Source organism: Neopsephotus bourkii, unplaced genomic scaffold (genome assembly GCF_033783945.1).
Source record: "Neopsephotus bourkii isolate Nb327-2 ecotype Australia unplaced genomic scaffold, CSIRO-AGI_Nbou_v1 NB_1526, whole genome shotgun sequence".
In the NCBI taxonomy this organism is placed as follows: domain Eukaryota; kingdom Metazoa; phylum Chordata; class Aves; order Psittaciformes; family Psittacidae; genus Neopsephotus; species Neopsephotus bourkii.
Window position 1 is genome coordinate 734,588 of NW_026902002.1, and position 18,948 is coordinate 753,535.

General features: G+C 44.2%; 1 protein-coding gene across 1 annotated transcript; it reads right to left on the reverse strand.

The window, feature by feature from the left end:
• Positions 1–10,129: 10,129 nt before the first annotated feature.
• Positions 10,130–15,836, reverse strand: UMPS (uridine monophosphate synthetase). The gene is made up of 6 exons (XM_061370032.1): positions 15,667–15,836; positions 15,262–15,415; positions 13,149–13,817; positions 12,298–12,473; positions 11,606–11,720; positions 10,130–10,821 (listed from the first exon to the last, which is right to left on the reverse strand). Exons 1-6 carry the CDS (start codon positions 15,808–15,810, stop codon positions 10,640–10,642), a joined length of 1,440 nt encoding a protein of 479 aa, XP_061226016.1. The 5' UTR covers positions 15,811–15,836; the 3' UTR covers positions 10,130–10,639.
• Between the last annotated feature and the right edge of the window lie 3,112 nt (positions 15,837–18,948).

The following is an 18,948-nucleotide window of genomic DNA, read 5'->3' on the forward strand; positions in this document are numbered from 1 at the left end:
GTCACCAAGATGCCTGGCAGGAAATACCAGAGGTAACTGACTCCATCTGCAGCCCAGCAGCATCTCCTGGCCCTTATATCCCAATATCATCTCCATATCAGAACACATGTTGAACTGGAACTGACTTTTGTTCCTCCACCTAGTATTCACTGCCAGCCTACCAAAAGCCAAACAAAACAATACAGCAGACATGGGGCTTTATTTCTTCCTGTCCCTTTCTCCATGCCCACTATTTAGTGCTGGTGTCCACTGGACTCTGCCCAACACAAACGTCTCCAGTTGGTTCTCATGACCCAGAAGGGTTACCCAGCCTGGGGGGTGGACAAAGACTGCAAGCATGAGTTCGCAGAACTCTGGTATACACAAGGACATGGAGGCTTTATTTCCTAAATTAATCCATTGCATTTTACTACAGGTGACCTCTATCAAGACAAGCATACTTACGATTAACAAAACAAGTATACTGCAAACTACTACCAAAAAGGTGTCATGGTTTAACCCCAGCTGGCAACTAAGCCCCACTCAGCCACTCTCTCACTCCCCCTCAGTGGGATGGGGGAGAGAATCAGAAGGGTAAAAGTGAGAAAACCCGTGTGTTGAGATAAAGACAAGTTAATAGGTAAAGCAAAAGTTCCATACTAGCTACTAAGAAGAAAATTAACTCTATTCCAGCCAAAACCAGCACAAGCAAATATATATGTTGACAGCAGCAGAAATCAATATTAGCAGCGATGAATATCAGTAGCAAGTGTATATTTCAATTTTACAAGTTATTACAGAATTACCACTAGTAAAGCAGTGAGTACACTTATCAGTCATTATTATTTCAGAAATAGCCTCAAGCTGCAGCAAGGGAGGTTTTGATCGAATATTAGGAAAAACTTTTTCACCAAAAGGGTTATCAAGCATTGGAACAGGATGTCCAAGGAAGTGGTGGAGTCACAATCCCTGGAGGAACTTATGTGTAGATGTGGCACTTGGGTTCATGGCTTAGCAGTGGACTTCCCCTTCTTGAAAATGGGGGTTATATTTCCCTTTTTCCAGTTGTTGGGAACTTCACCTGACTGCCATGTTTTTTCAAATATGATGTCCAGCAGCTTAGCAACTTCATTTGCCAGCTCCTTCAGGACCCGCGGAAGGATATTATCAGGAAACCCTGACTATGGCATCACCCCTTTAATCATCTGTTAAACCTGCCAGATTTGCCTACCCATTTCAAGGCTTTCCCTCTAGACCTGGAGGATTGATGAAAAGATTATCTGAGCCCCAGAGTCCCTTATTGCCTTTCCCAGGGCTACAGAACAGTCAGTGTCACCTTTGTAACTGTCAGAATCATCGAAAAGATTATTCATGAAAAACAACAAGGTGCTTGGTGACAGCCAGCATGGCTTCACTAAGGGTAAATCCTCCCTGACCAATCTGGTGTCCTTTTATGATAGGGCTACAGAACTGATGGGCAGGGGCAGAGGAGTTGACATCATCTACCTGGACTTGCGCAAAGCATCCAACACTGTCCTGCATTACATCCTTGTCTCTAAATTGGAGAGACATCAGTTGGATAGATGGACCACACGGTGGATAAAGAACTGACTGATCTCGACTCTCTCGAGATGTAGGCCAATGCCAACCTCATGAAGTTCAACAAAGCCAAGTCCTACACCTGTGTTGGGGCAATCCCAGGCACAGCTACAGGCTGGGCAAAGAAGAGATTCAGAGCAGCCCTGCGGAGAAGGACTTGGGGGTTCTGGTCGCTAAGAAAATGAACATGAGCCGGCTTCAGTGTGCACTCGCAGCCCATAAAGCCAACCGTATCCTGGGCTGCACCAAAAGGAGTGTGACCAGCAGGTTGAAGGAGGTGATCCTGCCCCTCTGCTCTGCTCTTGTGAGACCTCACTTGGAGTGTTGTGTGCAGTTCTGGTGTCCTCAACATAAAAAGGACATGGAACTGTTGGAACAAGTCCGGAGGAGGGCCATGAGAATGATCAGGGGACTGGAGCACCTCCCGTATGAAGATAGGCTGAGAAAGTTGGGGCTTCTCAGCCTGGAGAAGAGAAGGCTGTGTGGAGACCTCATAGCAGCCTTCCAGTATCTGAAGGGGGCCCACAGGGATGTTGGAGAGCAATTCTTCATCAGGGACTGTAACTATAGGACAAGAGGTTATAGGATAAAACTTAAAACGGGAAATTCAGGTTAGATATCGGGAAGCAAGTTCTTCACTGTGAGGGCAGTGAGGCACTGGAACAGGTTGCCCAGAGAAGCTGTGGCTGCCCCATCCCTGGCAGTGTTCAAGGCCAGGTTGGATGGGGCTTGTAGCAACCTGGTCTAGTGGAAAGTGTCCCTGCCCATGGCAGGGGTTGGAACTGGGTGACCTTAAGGTCCTTTCCAAACCAAACCATTCTATGATTCTATGTAGTTTAATTTGTAAGTCTTGGCAAGAAGGGATTTCAGTAGTGAGAATTAAATACTATGGAGCGGTTAGAAGATATTACGTGTGACCTAAGCATAACATGAATGTATGGAATAAGGGGTGGAAATTGTATTGGGTCTGGCTGAGATGGAGTTAATTTTCTCCATAGCAGCCCTCATAGTGCTGTGCTTTGCATTAGTGGCTAGAAAGGTGTTGATAACACACCAGGGTTTTTGGCCACTGCTGAGCAGTGCTTACACAGCATCAAGTCTCTCTCCAACATTCCCCCTCACCAGTAGATTAGGGCTTGGCAAGATCCTGAGAGGAGACACAGCCAGGACCAGCTGACTCAAACTGACCAAAGGGATATTTCATACCATGTGCCATCTGCTCAGCAATAAAAGCTAAGAGGAAGAGGGAGTGTGTGTTACTTGTATTTGTCTTCCAGAGCTGCTGCTATGCGTACTGAAGCTCTCCTTCCTGGGAAGTGGCTGGGCATCACCTGCTGATGGGAATAAAATAATTTGTCTTCCTTTGCTTTTTCATGCAAGTTTGGTTTTTGCTTTATTGAACTGTCTTTATCTTGACCCATGAGGGTTTTTCCACCTTAGTTTCTCCTTCTGCTCCCTGTCCTGCCAAGGGGAGTAATAGAGCAATCTGGTAGGCACCTGGCCTCTAGCCAAGGTCAAGCAAGGTCAGACCTGCAGGAAGATTACACAGACATGGTTAGTGTGTGAAGGGAGAAGATGCAAAATGCCAAGCTCAGTTAGAGCTGTGAACTGTCAGACAACAAGAAGGGCTTTTTTATGAACATTAATAGCAAGAGTAGGCCTAAAGAAAACATTGGACCAATACTTATTGAAGATGGCCATCTGACTAATAGGAATGAACTAAAAATGGAGGCATACAATGCTTCTCCCCCTCTTGTCCCCTCCCCAGTCTTCAGTAATATTGATAGACCTTGGCCTGGAGGACCACAAGTGCAGGAACAGTGACTTTCCATTCGTGGACACTGAAATTGCCAGGAATGCTGCAATCAGCTGGATGTTCACAAGTCCATGGGGCCTCATGGGATTCATCCCACAGCACTGAAGGAGCTAGTGGATGTTATGACAGGACTCCTTTTGATCAGCTACCAAAGATCTTGGGAGTCTGGACAGGTCCTTGCTGACTGGAAGCTCGTGAATATTATTCCACTCTATAAAAAGGGCAAGAGGGAAGATCCAGGGAACTATAGATGTATTAGTCTAACCTTAGCTCCTGGAAAAATCATGGAGAAAATTATACTGGGTACTACTGAAAGGCATTTAAAGAACAATGCAATCATCAGGTACAGGCACATGGTCTATGATGAGGAAGCCCTGTTTAACTAATTTGATAAGGTCACCAAGCTAGTGGATGAAGGGAAGGCAGTAGATGTAGCTTTTCTGGATTTTAGTAGGGCTTTTGATACTGTCCCTCAAAGCATCCTTCTGGGAAAGCTGTCCAACTGTGAGATGAGCAATCATACTGTTATACATGGGTGAAGGAATTTTTAGGTAACTTGGGGGTTGTCTGTAACAGATAAGCAATAGCCTTCACAAAAGGTATTTTATCAATAGAAATTACTGAGTTCTGGGTCTGAGGGTTTGGTACCTGGGAGTCATATGAAGTGTTAAAAGTCTGGGATTTTAATATATCCATGCCCCAAATACTTAAGAGCTCTACTGCTACCATGGGTCTCAGTATCATTCCACCAGGCAGAGCCAATTTTATCCTGGCCCTGGGGAGTTCTCATCTTTTCTGAGTAATCACTGCTGTAGAAACCCTTGCTTGAGATTTCTGAATTAACCAGGGGCATCCGCATCTTTAATAAGCTGATATTGGGACTCCTCCACCCATAAGAAAAGAGCCTGTATTTGCCGTTCACTATTAATGGTATACAAGGGTATTGTTAATAATTCCAAAACTTGTGGACACCTGGGAGGTGTCACTGGGACTCCCTGGGTGATGATAGGAGCTCCTCTACTTGCTTTCAGGTAGTGGGTTTGGGAGACTGGACAGAACAAGGTTGTTTGGGAGGGGGGAAGCTGAAGGGATAACGCCACCCGGAGCCCATGGACTGCTGGTGCTGCCCCCATCGTGGCTCTCCCATGGTCTGTCTGTGCAAGATGAACATGGGCACCCCCTCTAACTGACCTGCTGTGAATCCTGCTCTGCACAGGAGATCCCATGAGAGTCTCCATTCCAGATCATGTTCCTGTTTGCAGGGGTGGGGTAGGATGGGGTGGAAGAAGTCACTCTGTGTCAAATTACTAATTTTTATTAATCAAATTATTAATATCAGATTAATTTCTGTATTACAAGCATTTTATCCCTTATTCTTATTACTCTGACCTTCTTTTAACGTCTGGGCAATCCTGACATGACCCTGCCTTTTACAGATTATTGCTTTGGGGTGCTTCCCTGTCCTTATTGCCTCTCTATATGGGCTGTCCAATTTTGCAGCCTTTGGGCTATCATGGTGTTCCAGTCCCAGGTTTCATGGCATAACATTAAGGCCAAGACTTTTGTGTCCGTCAGTGTTCCATCCCACCCCCCCCTCCTCCTGCTGCACTTTGCAAGAGTACTACATCAGGATTACTGAAGGGAGGAGGTGGGAGATAGCCCCTTGATCCCAGTGTCTTTCTAGTAGTATGTATTATCACAGATAACAGGGAAAACATTCACTCCAGCCCCTGCATCAGGACTTAAGAGAAATAATCTTCCTTCCAGGGCTATTTGTCTGGTTTCAGGCTGACTAAGGATCACAGTTCCAGCCCCCAGCTGCTAGCGCCACACCACCCATCCCACCTGGTCCTCATGGGCCTTTGTGCTGTGCGGCAAGGACAGCTGCCTTAGCTGTTCAGCACTAACACCTGTAGCGGTCACCACGACCCAGGCAGCAGGGGGTTCCCTTCTCTCCATCGAGAGCCGGGGTTGTACCAGCAAAGTTTTAATACTGGGGTACAAGAAGCCTGCAGTATCTGGACGAGGCTTGGGTAACGAAGTGGGGGTGGGAGACCCGCCACCAGAATTAAAGTCCTCCTCCTCATTATCCACTTTCACTGATCCGCTCTCTGAGAGCAGGCACGTAGGCTCTTGCTCTGGTTGTCGTACAGCCAGAGGTCTGAGGCTTATTTGTATTTGTCTCATTGGTTTGCAACAAAGCTATAGGATTGAAAGGCAACTGCTCATGCTTCTGCATCCTTAGCTCGCTGTAAAAGCTTCCAGTTCCTGCTGAACAGTGTTAAACAAAGCACCTACGGTTGCCAATGCCTCCATGAGAAGCCTGATTAAGGCCCCCTGGCCATCTTCTGCCCTGCATTTATGAGCATCCTGAGACACTTCTGAAACTCTGCTCACAGCAATTCCCAATTCAAACATTTCTCAGATGCCAAATCCCTGTCCCCAAAGGGTTTTCTACCCCTTAGCCTCTTGCCTTTTTCACTGTTCTACCACCTCCTCCTGAGCATCTATGACCTGTCTGCCACAGAACTCCACTCCTGACACCAATTAATACCACAACCCAGTTCTGTTAGCTGCCCTGCTGGACTCTGTCATGCACAAAGACACAGAGGATTTACTACCTATGTTCTTTACTTCATTACAGTTTACTACTATCAAGGCAAGTATAGCTGCAATTGGCAAACAAGTACACCTATACTACCACTAACTACCAAAAAGCAAATATATATGTGCACAGCAGCAGCAATCAATATTAGCAGCAAGTCTGTTTCAATATTACAGATTACTGCAGAATTAAGACTAGTAAAGCACAAAATATACTTATCAGTAATTACTAACATGCAGACTTTCTATACGCATATATATAAATGTATTTAAAAACGTTACCAGTACCGAGTGCTCATCAAACTCATCCAAGCAGTGAGGCCAGTCGACAAAATAAGAAGTCTCACTTGGACAGTGATCCACATGATGAAGCCCAGAGTCAGCCTGGTGTCCCCAGCGAGGGTCTGCTCTGCTGAGGAAAGAGCCTCCATTTTAGGTGAAAAGTAAGTCCTTTTTATGCTACAGAGACATAAAGGGGAGTAGGACACCACCTCCCAGAGCAGCCAATAGATGCTGCTACTTTCTATTTTTCACCTGGCACAGCCACTAACTGGTGATGTTTTCTATTCTCTCAGACCAATTTTTGTTTTATCAGACTGTTTTTCTGTTCTGCGAGTTAGGACAATCAATAGCAGTTACTGATTCTTCCTTTCTCAGGATGTTTTCCTCCTTTTCCAGACTGGCTTTTTTCACTTTCCCAGATGATAAGCTGTTGTTACGGTTCCTTGTTTTTGTGTTTTGCATCAATGGTATCTCAGGATAGCTCTGGTTTCTTGGTATTCAGCTGCACTTCAAACCTGTCAGCTGCACTCCTCAAGGACACTTCTGGTTCCCAGGCTGGCAGGCATTTTCTTTCCTCATTTTTTTGAGCAGAATTCTTCTTCTATCCAATATTTTCCCCCTTGTAATCAGGTTGCCTTTATGGCTGCTCCCATCATCAGCCTAAAATTACACCTCTCAGCAAAGCAGAAATCATCAGCTACAGGGAACACGGCAGAACTTCCCCATCTAAATAGTCTTGTCTGTAAACTGTCTTTTGTATAGCTACTATTAGTTGTTCAGGAACAGATCAAAAGTGACTGCACTAGTTTTGCTTCTCCTTCTGCAATACCTATTTGGGTAAACGCAACCTATGGCATATCATCGCACTTCTGCTCAGGAGGCCATGCTGTAAGCAAGAACTTCATAGCTAGAGCCTTGCTCAGGCTTTCTCCTGTTCTCTGTACATTCCAGCCTCCATCTACAACCCTGCATTTTCACAGCCTGACTGTGGATAGCATCAGCTTATGAGAAAATGTTCAGAACAGAACATGGATCATATAGAAACAGAGAACCAAGACTGAGGACAAAGTTAACCCAGACATGCAGGCATGGTCACAGCTCCCAGCCTGAAAAAGCCTGCCAAAAGAGGTAGAGGAAAACCTGAAGCTGGAGCAGGCTGAGTTTTAATTTGCTGCATCATTCAAACATGAAGCTGTACTTGTCACTGTGGTACAGGCTGACCAAGAACCAACAGAGTGATTCCAAACAAACAAAACATCCAGCCTGTCTAGCCCACAGTCCAGTTACAAGTGTTCCAAAACAGAGCATTTCCCTGAGACAGTGACCTCCAAAACTCAGATCTGGAAAGAAACTTCCTCTGGGTGTTTCACATTCTTTGGTCCTGTTCCCTAAATGCAATGTTTGTGTCACTTGCTAAAAAAATCCACAGCAACAGGCTTCCCACATAAAGGGAAGTGATTCAGTTATTTTTCTGGGATTAAGTCTTGAATAAACTTTCCATAGAAAAGGCTAATGAAACTATAGTATGACCTGTCAATTATTGCAATGTTGATACTGTGACATACAAATGCTTTTAAGCACAAAAAAGTTAATGCTGTTATATTTAATTCAGTGCTGGGTTTATCAAGATTTTGCAAGAATTTTAAGCCTGAGTAAAGCATTGTACTTACGCAGTTACATTGACTGAAGTGTCCAGGCTGGGTTCCCTTGGCACAGTACTCCTTGTGCTAGACAGATACCCACAATCTCAGAGAGATAGAGTGAATTTTACATACAAATATCAAAAACTACATAACAATTCCTTAATGGTTCCAGCTTGTGCTGGTGTCTCACACAGTCCCTGCTATGCTGCTTTGAAAAAGCAGTAAGTCAGCCTTCCTCCTGCTGCCAGCACTGACAACACTTGATCAGTCTTATTTCACTATGAAATGCATGATATCCTTTCATTTTGTTGCAACCATACTCCAGGGTGGATTAAGGATCACAATTTCATATAAATGCCTACTCGGCAGATAATATAAATCATGTGATAACCCAGTAATTTAAATATAGCCTTATGCCTCTACCCCCGACTCTATCAGATCAGAGAATGTACTGCAAGACTTTCAGATTCATATATTATGATGCAAATGAGCTTTGTAAATTGTGACCTAGTTCCCATGTTAGGAACAGTTGGGACCAACAGCAGGAACCATGTGATGAATGCGAGCAGCAGGGGCAAGAAAGGAAATTAACATTTGTTCTTAATTTGAAATGGATTTTTAATCACTTTCAGGTGCCTCAAAGGAAGTGCACACACTTGTTTTCTATAATCATTCTGACAGAAGAATGCATATAGGAGGTAACATGTTTTTGTTTCACTAATTGAAACGTTTGCAACATTGGTGTCAGATGAAGCACCAGAATACAGCTCTTTCTGGATGATTTACCGAGTGCACCATGAACGACTGTGAGATTACGTTTTCCAATTGATGTGTTCCTCAGAACTTGTTTTGTTAAGAAAATGAGTAGCACGTATCCTCTAAGTGAGTGGATATTAAATCACATCTATCTCTCCAAATACAGTGGCTATTCTTCCAGGTAAAGGCCTGATAAACTAGCTCTCTAAAGAGTCTGCTCAGGGATTTGGCTGCATGGATGTCAGCTGCTTAACATGTGGATCCAGCACAATTAGTGGAAAATACCAAACTCACAAAAATCTGCTTACACTGTTAACAGTGAGCCTACAACAACAAACAGTGCTGAACTCCAGCCCAAGGGAGCATTCTGGTAAACTCTACTGTTTTAAATGGGTGTGATTTGTTGAAAACCAGGCAAATTTTCATCCTAAGCATACCTAGAGTTGGTACCATCACCACTGGAAATTAGGTGTAAAAGAACTAGGATGTCGATTGCACTGACAAAAATAGGATCTCAGCTCCCTCTGGTGGAACAAGTGATTTTCTGCAAAACAGTTTTGAGAAAGTTTTGTTTCTGCTACAGGCCTCAAGGCGGCTATATAATTAAGACAAGACAGTAAACGAATTCCAATTCCTCCATTCACTTTGAAGGGCTGGAACTTCTCAGAAGTTGATGTAAAGTACCAAGACTCGCAACTGTTGCAGGGTGGGTGCAGAAGATACAACACCTTCATCATTTTCTAGCCTCTATCTTCCCTGGATGGAGTTCTCCAGATGTAAACTATGATACATAAGACAACTATTGAACCAAATGGTAATTTGAAGGGAAAACAAATCACACACACAGAGTAAGTTTTAATATTCTCTCCACACTAACCAACTCCTAGGCCATATAAGCAGCCCTATCATCAAAATGAGTGGAAGCACACCTCCAGGGCATATGAAATACGTAAGGGTAAAGTCATCACCTCCAACACAGCCAGCCAGGAAGTCATCCCGTTGTTTGTTTCTGAAGCCTGACTGGCTACAGACCATAATGTCAAAAATACAAGAATCCTGAGGCCAAGTCTAAGACCAAGTCTTTATCCCTTTCTTACACACTCTGTATAGATCAAATCCAACCAACACTCAAAAAAACTTTGCGAACTTCAGCATAACTCAATTTATTTCAAAAGGCTTAGTTAAAAGCGAGTACTAATGCCAAAAAACCACTTCTCACTATATACAGTTGTTCCTAGTCTACAGTTTCCTCTCATTAAAGGAATCAACAGCTCTAACTGTAATTAAGCACACAACTAGTTGCTCTGAAAAATTCTTTGTAAATCCTGTAAACAGAAGCAGGAGCAATTCCTGCAATCACAAACATATTAGAGTGATTTTTGTAATACTGGGGTTCTGAAAATGGTATGTAACACTGCCACAGAACAAAGACTTACAGACCCAATGAAAAGAAAACAGTAGCAAAAGTATTTATTAAACACCACATTATTCAATTTCACAGTGTCGGATTAAGGCCCATACATACTTGCTCCTTGGAAATAGCAGAGCTGAGTAATCCTGTGAGAGTGGGGCAGCAGGTCAGGTCTGCAACGGAAGTTTATTAAGAACACTAAAATACTGTTCCCATAGCCATAAGGAATTTGAGGGTGAGGAAAAGAAAGAAAAGCAACAACAGCCAACCAAATACCCTTGGAGTGTTTCATGCAATGTTTTTCAACAGAGAAAAGCTTTTTTAAGACTGAGCATAAAGTTTTGATTTCATACATTCTTACTATTAAAAAACAGAACCATGGTGTGTACAACTTAATCTGTGTGATAACAACTGAAAATAATTTAGTCAGTAACAGTTCTCCAAAAGGGCAGTTTTCTACTGGCTGAAGTGTCTATATATTTAACTGGAAGTCTCACGATGATTGAAGCTCCACCAGCTTTGCTTATGGACCAGCAAAGCAGCCTACTTTCAATCTTCTGCATGAATACCAAGTCTGTTTAAGTAGCTCTCCCAAGCTGCTTTTCTGTACTTCTCTGCTTCTTGAAGACGGTCTGAAGCTGACAAGATGCCACGTCCCACAATAACGATATCCGAACCTTTTTCGCCAATAACTTCCTTGGGGCTTAGGTACTTCTGTCCAAGGTTATCACCTGAAATAGAAACACCTTTTTTTTTTTTTTTTAGTTTTATGAAAGCTTTATCTACTAGAAACCTTCAAAGAGGTGCTGGAACAGAGAACAGTTATGCTGTTCCAGCTCTCACCCCCTAACAATCCAAACAAGTAACTAGAACTGTGACTCCAACTAGTGAACCCCCTGTTACACAGGCACAATTTAACAGATGGCACCCTCCTTTTTCATGATTTAACTGTTCCATCTGTTGTGACTGGTATGCAAAGAAGCACCTACCAGGATTACTGAAATGAACCCTCACTTTGCTTAAAACAGGCAAAGCCCCAAAACATTCACATAAAAGCCTGTTAATTTCAATTCGGGGTTTGCAAGAGTTAAGTATTGCAGAGAAACACATCTCCTCTACCTGGTTCAGTGATAACCTGTCACATCAATGTAACACTTCCAATTCATTCATGCTGCATCTACATCAGCATCAACAAACTTCTGTAGTTGTCAAAAACCTTTTCTTCTACTCCTACTGAGCATGTGAATATGTAACCTATCTGAAGACATTTCACATGTTTCAAGGACTGTGCTTTATAGTATGCACAGACCTCAGCACACAGACAAAGCTGTGTAGTCTGCTGGCTGCCCTTCATATCAGCATACCAGAAATGCAGAAGGCAACCCATAATGGTGGCAGAGACTCTTCCCACCAGAGAATCAGCAATCAAACTTTCTTCAGAAGTCACTTCTTCACTGAAGGCTAAATCACTTACTGTATTTACAGACAGACCATAAACATTTCAGAAGACATTACCTCCAGTTTGCAGCTGCACCCCTGGAGTTAAGTGAAGAAATTCTGGTTTATTACTAACTCTAGATGTAGATATGAATCCAAAAACAAAATCAGAGTTGTCTTCAGCCATCTGTACCTGAAACAGATCAGCAAACAGTTACAAGTGATATACATAAAATTAACCTTGACTAGCAATGTGTTTCTCATTCACCCTTTGACGCATTATTAAGCTGTGCAAGGCAGCAGCATCAAACACCTGCTCTTACTTTACCAATACAAAGTCACCCAGAGCTGACTCACCCCCCACTGATCTTGCTGCACCTGCAGCCAGGAATATGAGTGTTACTAGTTTTTTTTCTATGTTATAAATACTACAGTGAATGAATAATTAAAACTAATTAGAAATATATCACTTCATGAAAAAAGGGGGGGGGGCGGGCCGGGGGAGAGGTCTGGGGGTTGGTGTTAATAGCAAACTTGGCGCGTCTAACAGAATTCAGAGAATGAACTGTGACCACCTCCCCAGACCAGCTTACAGCTGCAACCTTTAACCACCACAGTCAGATTTCTGAGTCTCCAAGGAGAAAAAACAAACACAACTGTAACTGTTAGAGCTGGAGAGAATTTTGGAAGTACAAATATTAGAAGCCCATAAAACCTCCATGTCACAACACTTTACAAGCTTTTAACCCCAAAAAAGACTGCCTACTTACTGCAGCTTTTGTGTATTCGGCAGTTATAAGTGACCCTTGGGAACTCATCTCAGCGATCAGAAGACAGCCACGCTGGAGAGGAAGACCTACTTCCTTCAGACCTTTAACAACTCCAGAGCCTGGAACCACATGGGCATTAATGATGTCTGACCAGGATGCAATTCTAAACACACCACCTAAGAACATGGATAAAAGACATAGGCAAAGCCTCATTAGAAATGTTTTAAACAGGAAACACAAGTTAAACAAAAACAAGCTGCATGCTTAATCACTCACATTTTAGAAGACAGTTTTACTACTCAAGCTTGACTGTTACGAGTTCAGTCTCAGACAGTTCTGACAGCTGCCTAATCACAAAGTGTAATCTCTGTTTTACTTTTCACAAATGCTTCTCAGCATCTCATCTTTCATGCTCACCAAGATGTTTATGGAAACCTAGAAATACACCATCACAGGTGCTACCCTTCAATACAGTATGAAGATCATTCAGGAGATACGGAACAGAAAAAAACACTTCTACAGTTGCAAATGCAGAATCAAATGACAGCCATAACAACCACACAAACATAAAATAGCAGGCTGCCTCAAGAAGCCACACTGTGTTTTCTCACAGCAAACAACTAGTCAGAAGTACTTACTGAGCACAGCCATAGATTCATAAAAAGGTTTAGGAGGGAAGGAACGCTTGGAGGTCATGCCCTTAGAGCAGGGTTAACTTCAAAGCTAGATCTGGTTGCTCAGCCTTGAGTCTTCTCCAAGGTTGGAGATTCCACAATGTCCTGGCAACCCATGATAGCACTGCAGTTACACAAACAGTGAAGTTACAGTAAATCAAGGCTGATGACAATCACCTTCATACTGATGTTTCACTGTGTTTCCAATGTCTGCGAATTTCCTGTCTTCAAAAATCAAGAACTCGTGTCGATCTGCGAGTGTTCTTAACTCCTTTACTACTTCTTGTGTGTAATCATTCAGGATGTCTATATGAGTCTTCAGGATACAAATGCTGGGGCCCAGGGTGGCAGCTAACTGCAGCAGCTCTTTGGAGCTAGTGACATCAGCAGAAAGGCACAAATTTGTTTGCTTCTTTCCCATGAGCGCAAGAAGCCTGGCTGCAACAGGATGTACCCCCGGCAGCTTGGCACGAGCACTGAAGCTCAGCTCTTTGCATAGCCTCTTCAAAGGAGCAGGGCCATTCTGAGCCACTGGCGCAAACACATTTCCCTCAATGAAATTCTTCACCTTTTCAACCATTTCAACAGACACTTCTCCTTGCTGCTGGAGGACCTCCAACACCCCGGACAATGTGCACACAGAGTGCAGGCGAATTCCACATTCCTCTAACCTGGCCTTCCCACCCTGCTCCCTGTCCAACAGCACTACGGCATCTGTGACTTTTAATCCTTCTTTCTGAAGAACTTCTGCAGTTTCGAGTACACTAGATCCACTTGTTACCACATCTTCAATGATCAAGCATGTTTCTCCTGGATTAATCGTGCCTTCTACCAGCCGCTTAGTACCTTAAGAATAAAAAGCAAACACTCCACTAAATGAAGAAACTTTAAAAGACCCCCCAAAAGTATCTAAATTTTAACTTGTTATGCTAATGTTGACATCAACTTATTCAAAATACACTGCAGCATATCCTGAGTGTCCAATGGAACTGGATTTCAAGAAAATAGGAATTTCACATTCACTGTAAATAAGGCAATGTAATTTGTTTAGTTATTACCTGATACCATTTATCTCAGGTCTTATCACAGCTCAGTCACTGATCTGTAATTCAATTTATCAAGATGTTACTTCTCCAAGTTAATAAAGTATTTCTTTGGGTTCCAGAAGTTAGGTTGCATTAACAAAACTGGCATATGGTTAACTGCACAAATTTAAATCTCTGGATAAGATGCCTACAGCAATCTAGTATTGCCATGAACAGAATGCTCCAAATTACAAAACTGTTCTCTCCAGTTATTTAGCAAGTCTTTAAAGTTGCCAAGTTAGTTACTGGTGCTTTTCAGCATATTCCCTATTTTCCACAGGCAGCATTCTGTGCTTAATATGCCTGTTAGAACAATTACAAGTAGAGCCCCAAATGCCTCTGCCTCAACCAACAACAGGCACACATCCATGAAAGACCTCCTGGGGGGCAACAACAAAGGATGTACGCTTTCTCAGGAAGCAGCAAGCAGCAGGAGAACATTATGCAGGCAGTGTGGTGCTTAGCCCATGACAGCATAGAAAACAAGTGTGTTACAGCTTTGCAACACGTGACACCAGAAACCTTGTGCCAGGCAGTTAAGGTTGTCACAATTGACTTTCCATTCACAAGAAGGAACAGCAGATGTTTACATGCCTGGCACATGAACACAGGAATTACATTTGTTTTGACAAGCATACTTCCTAATTAAATACTATAGGAAGAGTATAGGTCTTGTCACATGTAGAAATCCAGTTGCTACAGCAGGTTAACACTTCAGCCTTTTCTCCCTCTTCCTTCATAAATGGCTTCTGAAGAGACTAGAGAGGTTGATCTGGTCAGTACTCAAAATCTGTCTGGGGATGAGATGTGTCACTGTTCTCTGCATATCAGAGAAACTGAGTTACATATCTTGGTCTCTAGAAGAGGCCAGTAACCCAAAAGCATGCTAGTTGTGCTAAGGGGAAAAAAGATGCTGCTGAAGCGGAGACACAAACAAAACCTACCCCAATAGACAAAAATCGCCCTCCTCAAGAGCTTCCAAACACACTACAGCAAGGATTAAAGCTGCAGCCTCATCAGCAACCAGTTGGGAGAGCCTTATCAGGCTGGGGTGCTGTGGGAGGCATGTTTGAGGGGGAATAGGAACTCTGTTTTGAACTAGAGCAGTAAGCGTAAATTGGGATGCAGATTCTGCAAATTTTACAAAAGATCCACAGACTACCCAAACTAGACAAGCAGACAAAGTCTCTATTTGAAGGTTTTACCATAGTCTTTTGCTTCCTTCCTCCGTATAAGCATCGGAACCTGCTTTTCTGAGCAGATAATTGTGGCCAACGGCAGCGCAGTGTAAGGAACACCACACACGCAGTCATACTGCACACCGGCATCTTTGGCTGCTTGGAACAGAAGATCTGCAACCTGAAAAAGAAACCCAAACACTCCTTTAAGGAATCAGACCGGTGTGACCGTGATTAAACGAACGCACTGCGAGGGGAGCAATGCAAACACATGAGAAACTCTTCCCTCCACAGGACCAGGGGCAGCCGCTGTCCCTACAGCGAGCGGACAGACAACGCCTGCACCCAGCGGGCCCAGCCCCGTGCCTCCCGCCTTCCCTGAGCTAAACGAGGCTCTCCGCCCGGCCAGAGGCGGGGGCACACGGGGGGCACCTGCCGGAGGAGGCGCGGGTGCGACACGAGGCAGCGCAGGTCGATGTACACGGGGGAGGCGCGGCCGCTCTTCAGCACGAAGTCACCGAACCGCAGCGAGCCCGCCTCGCGCAGCGCCCCCGCCACACGCCCCGCCGCCGCCATCCCGCTGCGGGCCGAACCGGCGCCGGGTGATGACGGAAGGGGGGAAACGGGAAGAGAGAACTGCGCGCATGCGCAGGAGGGGAGCGCGGCACTGATCCCCGCCGCGCCGGGCCCGGCCTGCCCCAGCATGCCGCGGTTCGGCCCCTTCCTGCGCCACAGAGCCCAGCCCGTCCGGCAGAGGGCGCAGCTCCCACTCGGTGCTCGGCCTCCGCGCGGGAGGCGCGCTCGCAGTGTGCCGGTCCCGGGCAGCACCAGCGCCTCCCAGTGGGAAGCAGAAACCGCTGCTGCAGGGTGGGTTCGGTGTGAGCCGAGGGCCTCGCTGTCCCGCGGCGCTCGGTGTGACTGCCCAAACGGCTGCGTGGTTCCCGGGTTGGTGTCCGCAAGGCTTAGAGCTGGCTGGAGCAAGAGTCCTCGCTCTAGTTTCCCCAGATCCCTCTGAAACAGATGAGCTGTGCAAAGTGATCGGGAAGCTCCAAGTCCCCAAGGCCTCAGACAGGTTGCCGTATGTGTGAAATAAGACTGACCCGGTCTTCTCTGAACAACTGTATTTAATCAAAAAAGCCCAGAAACTGAATTATTAGTATACTCTATTTATAGGAATGCAAGGACAGAAGATGTACAGCTGGAAACTACATCTGTAGGTGATCATACATACTGCGGTATAGTAACAACAACAGGGGACAGCAGGTACTCACAACAGTACACGAGTGATTAGACTTACAAAGGAAATATTTACAAACTTACCTTTACAAAACAACATTGTGTGCATACAAAATGAAATCCGCAATAAAACTGAAAATACATTTAAGGCAGACCAGCAATACACTGAAATAATTAAGGCTGTGGAATTACTTTGCACCTTGAAAATGCTGAGCTGTTAGCAATACTGTTCCTTTTTTTCTCCTTCAGTTGATCGTTGCAAAGATTGAAAAGCATCAGTATATTCCAGCTGCTTGCTCTTATCTCAGTAACTCTGAGACTTAATTTGTGGGTTGGGGTTTTTTTTCATTGTTTTTTTTCTTTTGTTTTCACTTTCTATTGCATTTGCTTTCTGAAAGTTATCAAATATAGGCAAATTGGCCACAGTGGCAGAGCAATGCTGAACAGTTTGTTAGAAAGAGAAGTAAAAGCACCGGCATCAGAAGTTGGGCGTGAAGGTGAAATATGGCTTGTGCAGAGATGTTTTTTTTTCACGAGCTTTATAATAAAGACTACGGTTACAGCGAACATTCAGCATCCTGACACTATGGTAACACTCACCACTATGAAGATCCCAGAACAAGAATTCATCACTTGATGGCAGTGTGCAGTCAGCCTAGTATAATGGGATTTGATTTTGTTTCCTTGGGAAAGCACCATTTTCTTATGGGACATGAAAGAATGAGCTGGAATATAAACCCATGCCCTATGTTATAGAAGAGACCACCTCTGCAATGAAAGGAACAGAAACAAAACTGGGTGGTTATCCCCTGTGCGTGTTAATTATCTGTTAGACCTTTGTATGCACAGACTAGCCTTTACATCTGTCTCTGAAGTTTATATTATCCCAGGTCACTTGATGCAGTCCCCTCATTGCAAGGGTATTAAAGGATGGTTATATATAGTCAGGTCATAATGTGTGGGTCTGCATTTAGCCTTTAGTCATGGTATTCATAACAAAGGCATAATAGCATTGTCAGAAATGCTAATGAACTCCATTGAAGCCGCAGCACTTGTACAGGTCAGTTGAGGGCACAGACTTTGTCTCAGCATTAATGTAGTTTACAAGTAAAACACTTTTACAGATTAATGTTACCAGGAAAAGAAAGAAAGGAGTTAATTTAAAATAAAAGGACAGCAAGACTAAACAAAACTTGCCGGTACAAGTAGGAAGAAAGAAATTTTATAAATTTTAAAGCCTGGATTACTTTAAAATACTGAAATGTAAAACCCTGGACTGGCTGTGTGTCACCCCTGTAGTAACATGCACAGGGGGCCTGGCAGCTTGGTGGGGATCTCCTACATGGCAACAAGTGCTCCAGACACCTGGTGGGAGCTGACAGTGTTAATGTGGGCAATCCGATTTCCTGTTTGATGGCCAAGAGTGAAACGGCCCGGCCTGGCTGCTCCAAGTGGAGCAGAAAGAGGCGAATTACTCATCACCACATGTGTTTATTAAATGTAGCCATCTTAAATAACAACTGCTGCACATCACCATGCTCTCCATGTGCTGTTCCATTGGTGCTCAGCACCGGGGACACTGCGGACAAGTGTACTTTGATGTCGGTGCTGGGGAAGAGCATGGTGAAGATGTCTGAAGGTGGTGGCGGTGTGTAAAGTGCCAGTCTGCACCGAACTTGTGGTGCTCTGTTGGTAATATTACGGCTGGTCATTCTAGCTGGTCTGAAGCTTCTGCAGAAGCTAGAGGTGCAGCTACCATCATACCTTCACTTGGTGGTCTTGGAACACCCTGGGTGGTAAAGCTGAAGGTGGAAATCTTCCCCTCAGACACAGCTGCTCTTTTGGGAGGTTTATAAAGGCCCAACAGAGCTTTATGAGAAACTGTTTCACTGTGTTTGTTACAGAAAGTATTTCACGCACAAAACCCCCCATAGTTGGAGAGTGCTGCAAAGGGGGATGGCTGTTGTGCTTCTCACCTAGTGGGTTTACTCCAGGCCTACTTCTGTAATCTCTTTATTAAAATGGAGTTGCAGTTTACAGCACAGTTACGGGACCTGCTGGATTGGCAGCGAGGCCACAGGTCTCTTGAGGTCTGAAAAAGACCTCAAGTGAGCATGGTAAGTGTACTTCCTCTGTAGAGCAGCATTTCATTTCAACTTGCTATTATTCAAGCAAAAGAAATCTTCGAGATAAAATGGAAAAAGGGTTGATAACCACAAATGTATTTGCAAGTACTAACATTTTCAGGTTTTCCTGAATGTGCCGTAGGAAGAGCAATGCTCAGGAAGAGTTTTCTAACATGAATAAGGAAGAAGCAGAACCATAAAGGAAATCATTCAAAATCTTCAGAGTTCAACACCTCCAGCTCTCTCCCTTGATGAGGAATCTCTTTTGAATCTGAGCACATGTATCCTCTTTAAGCCTTTAGGGGATTTTTTCTGTTACTCGACAGCAATGAGAGGCTTAAATACTCCCTTA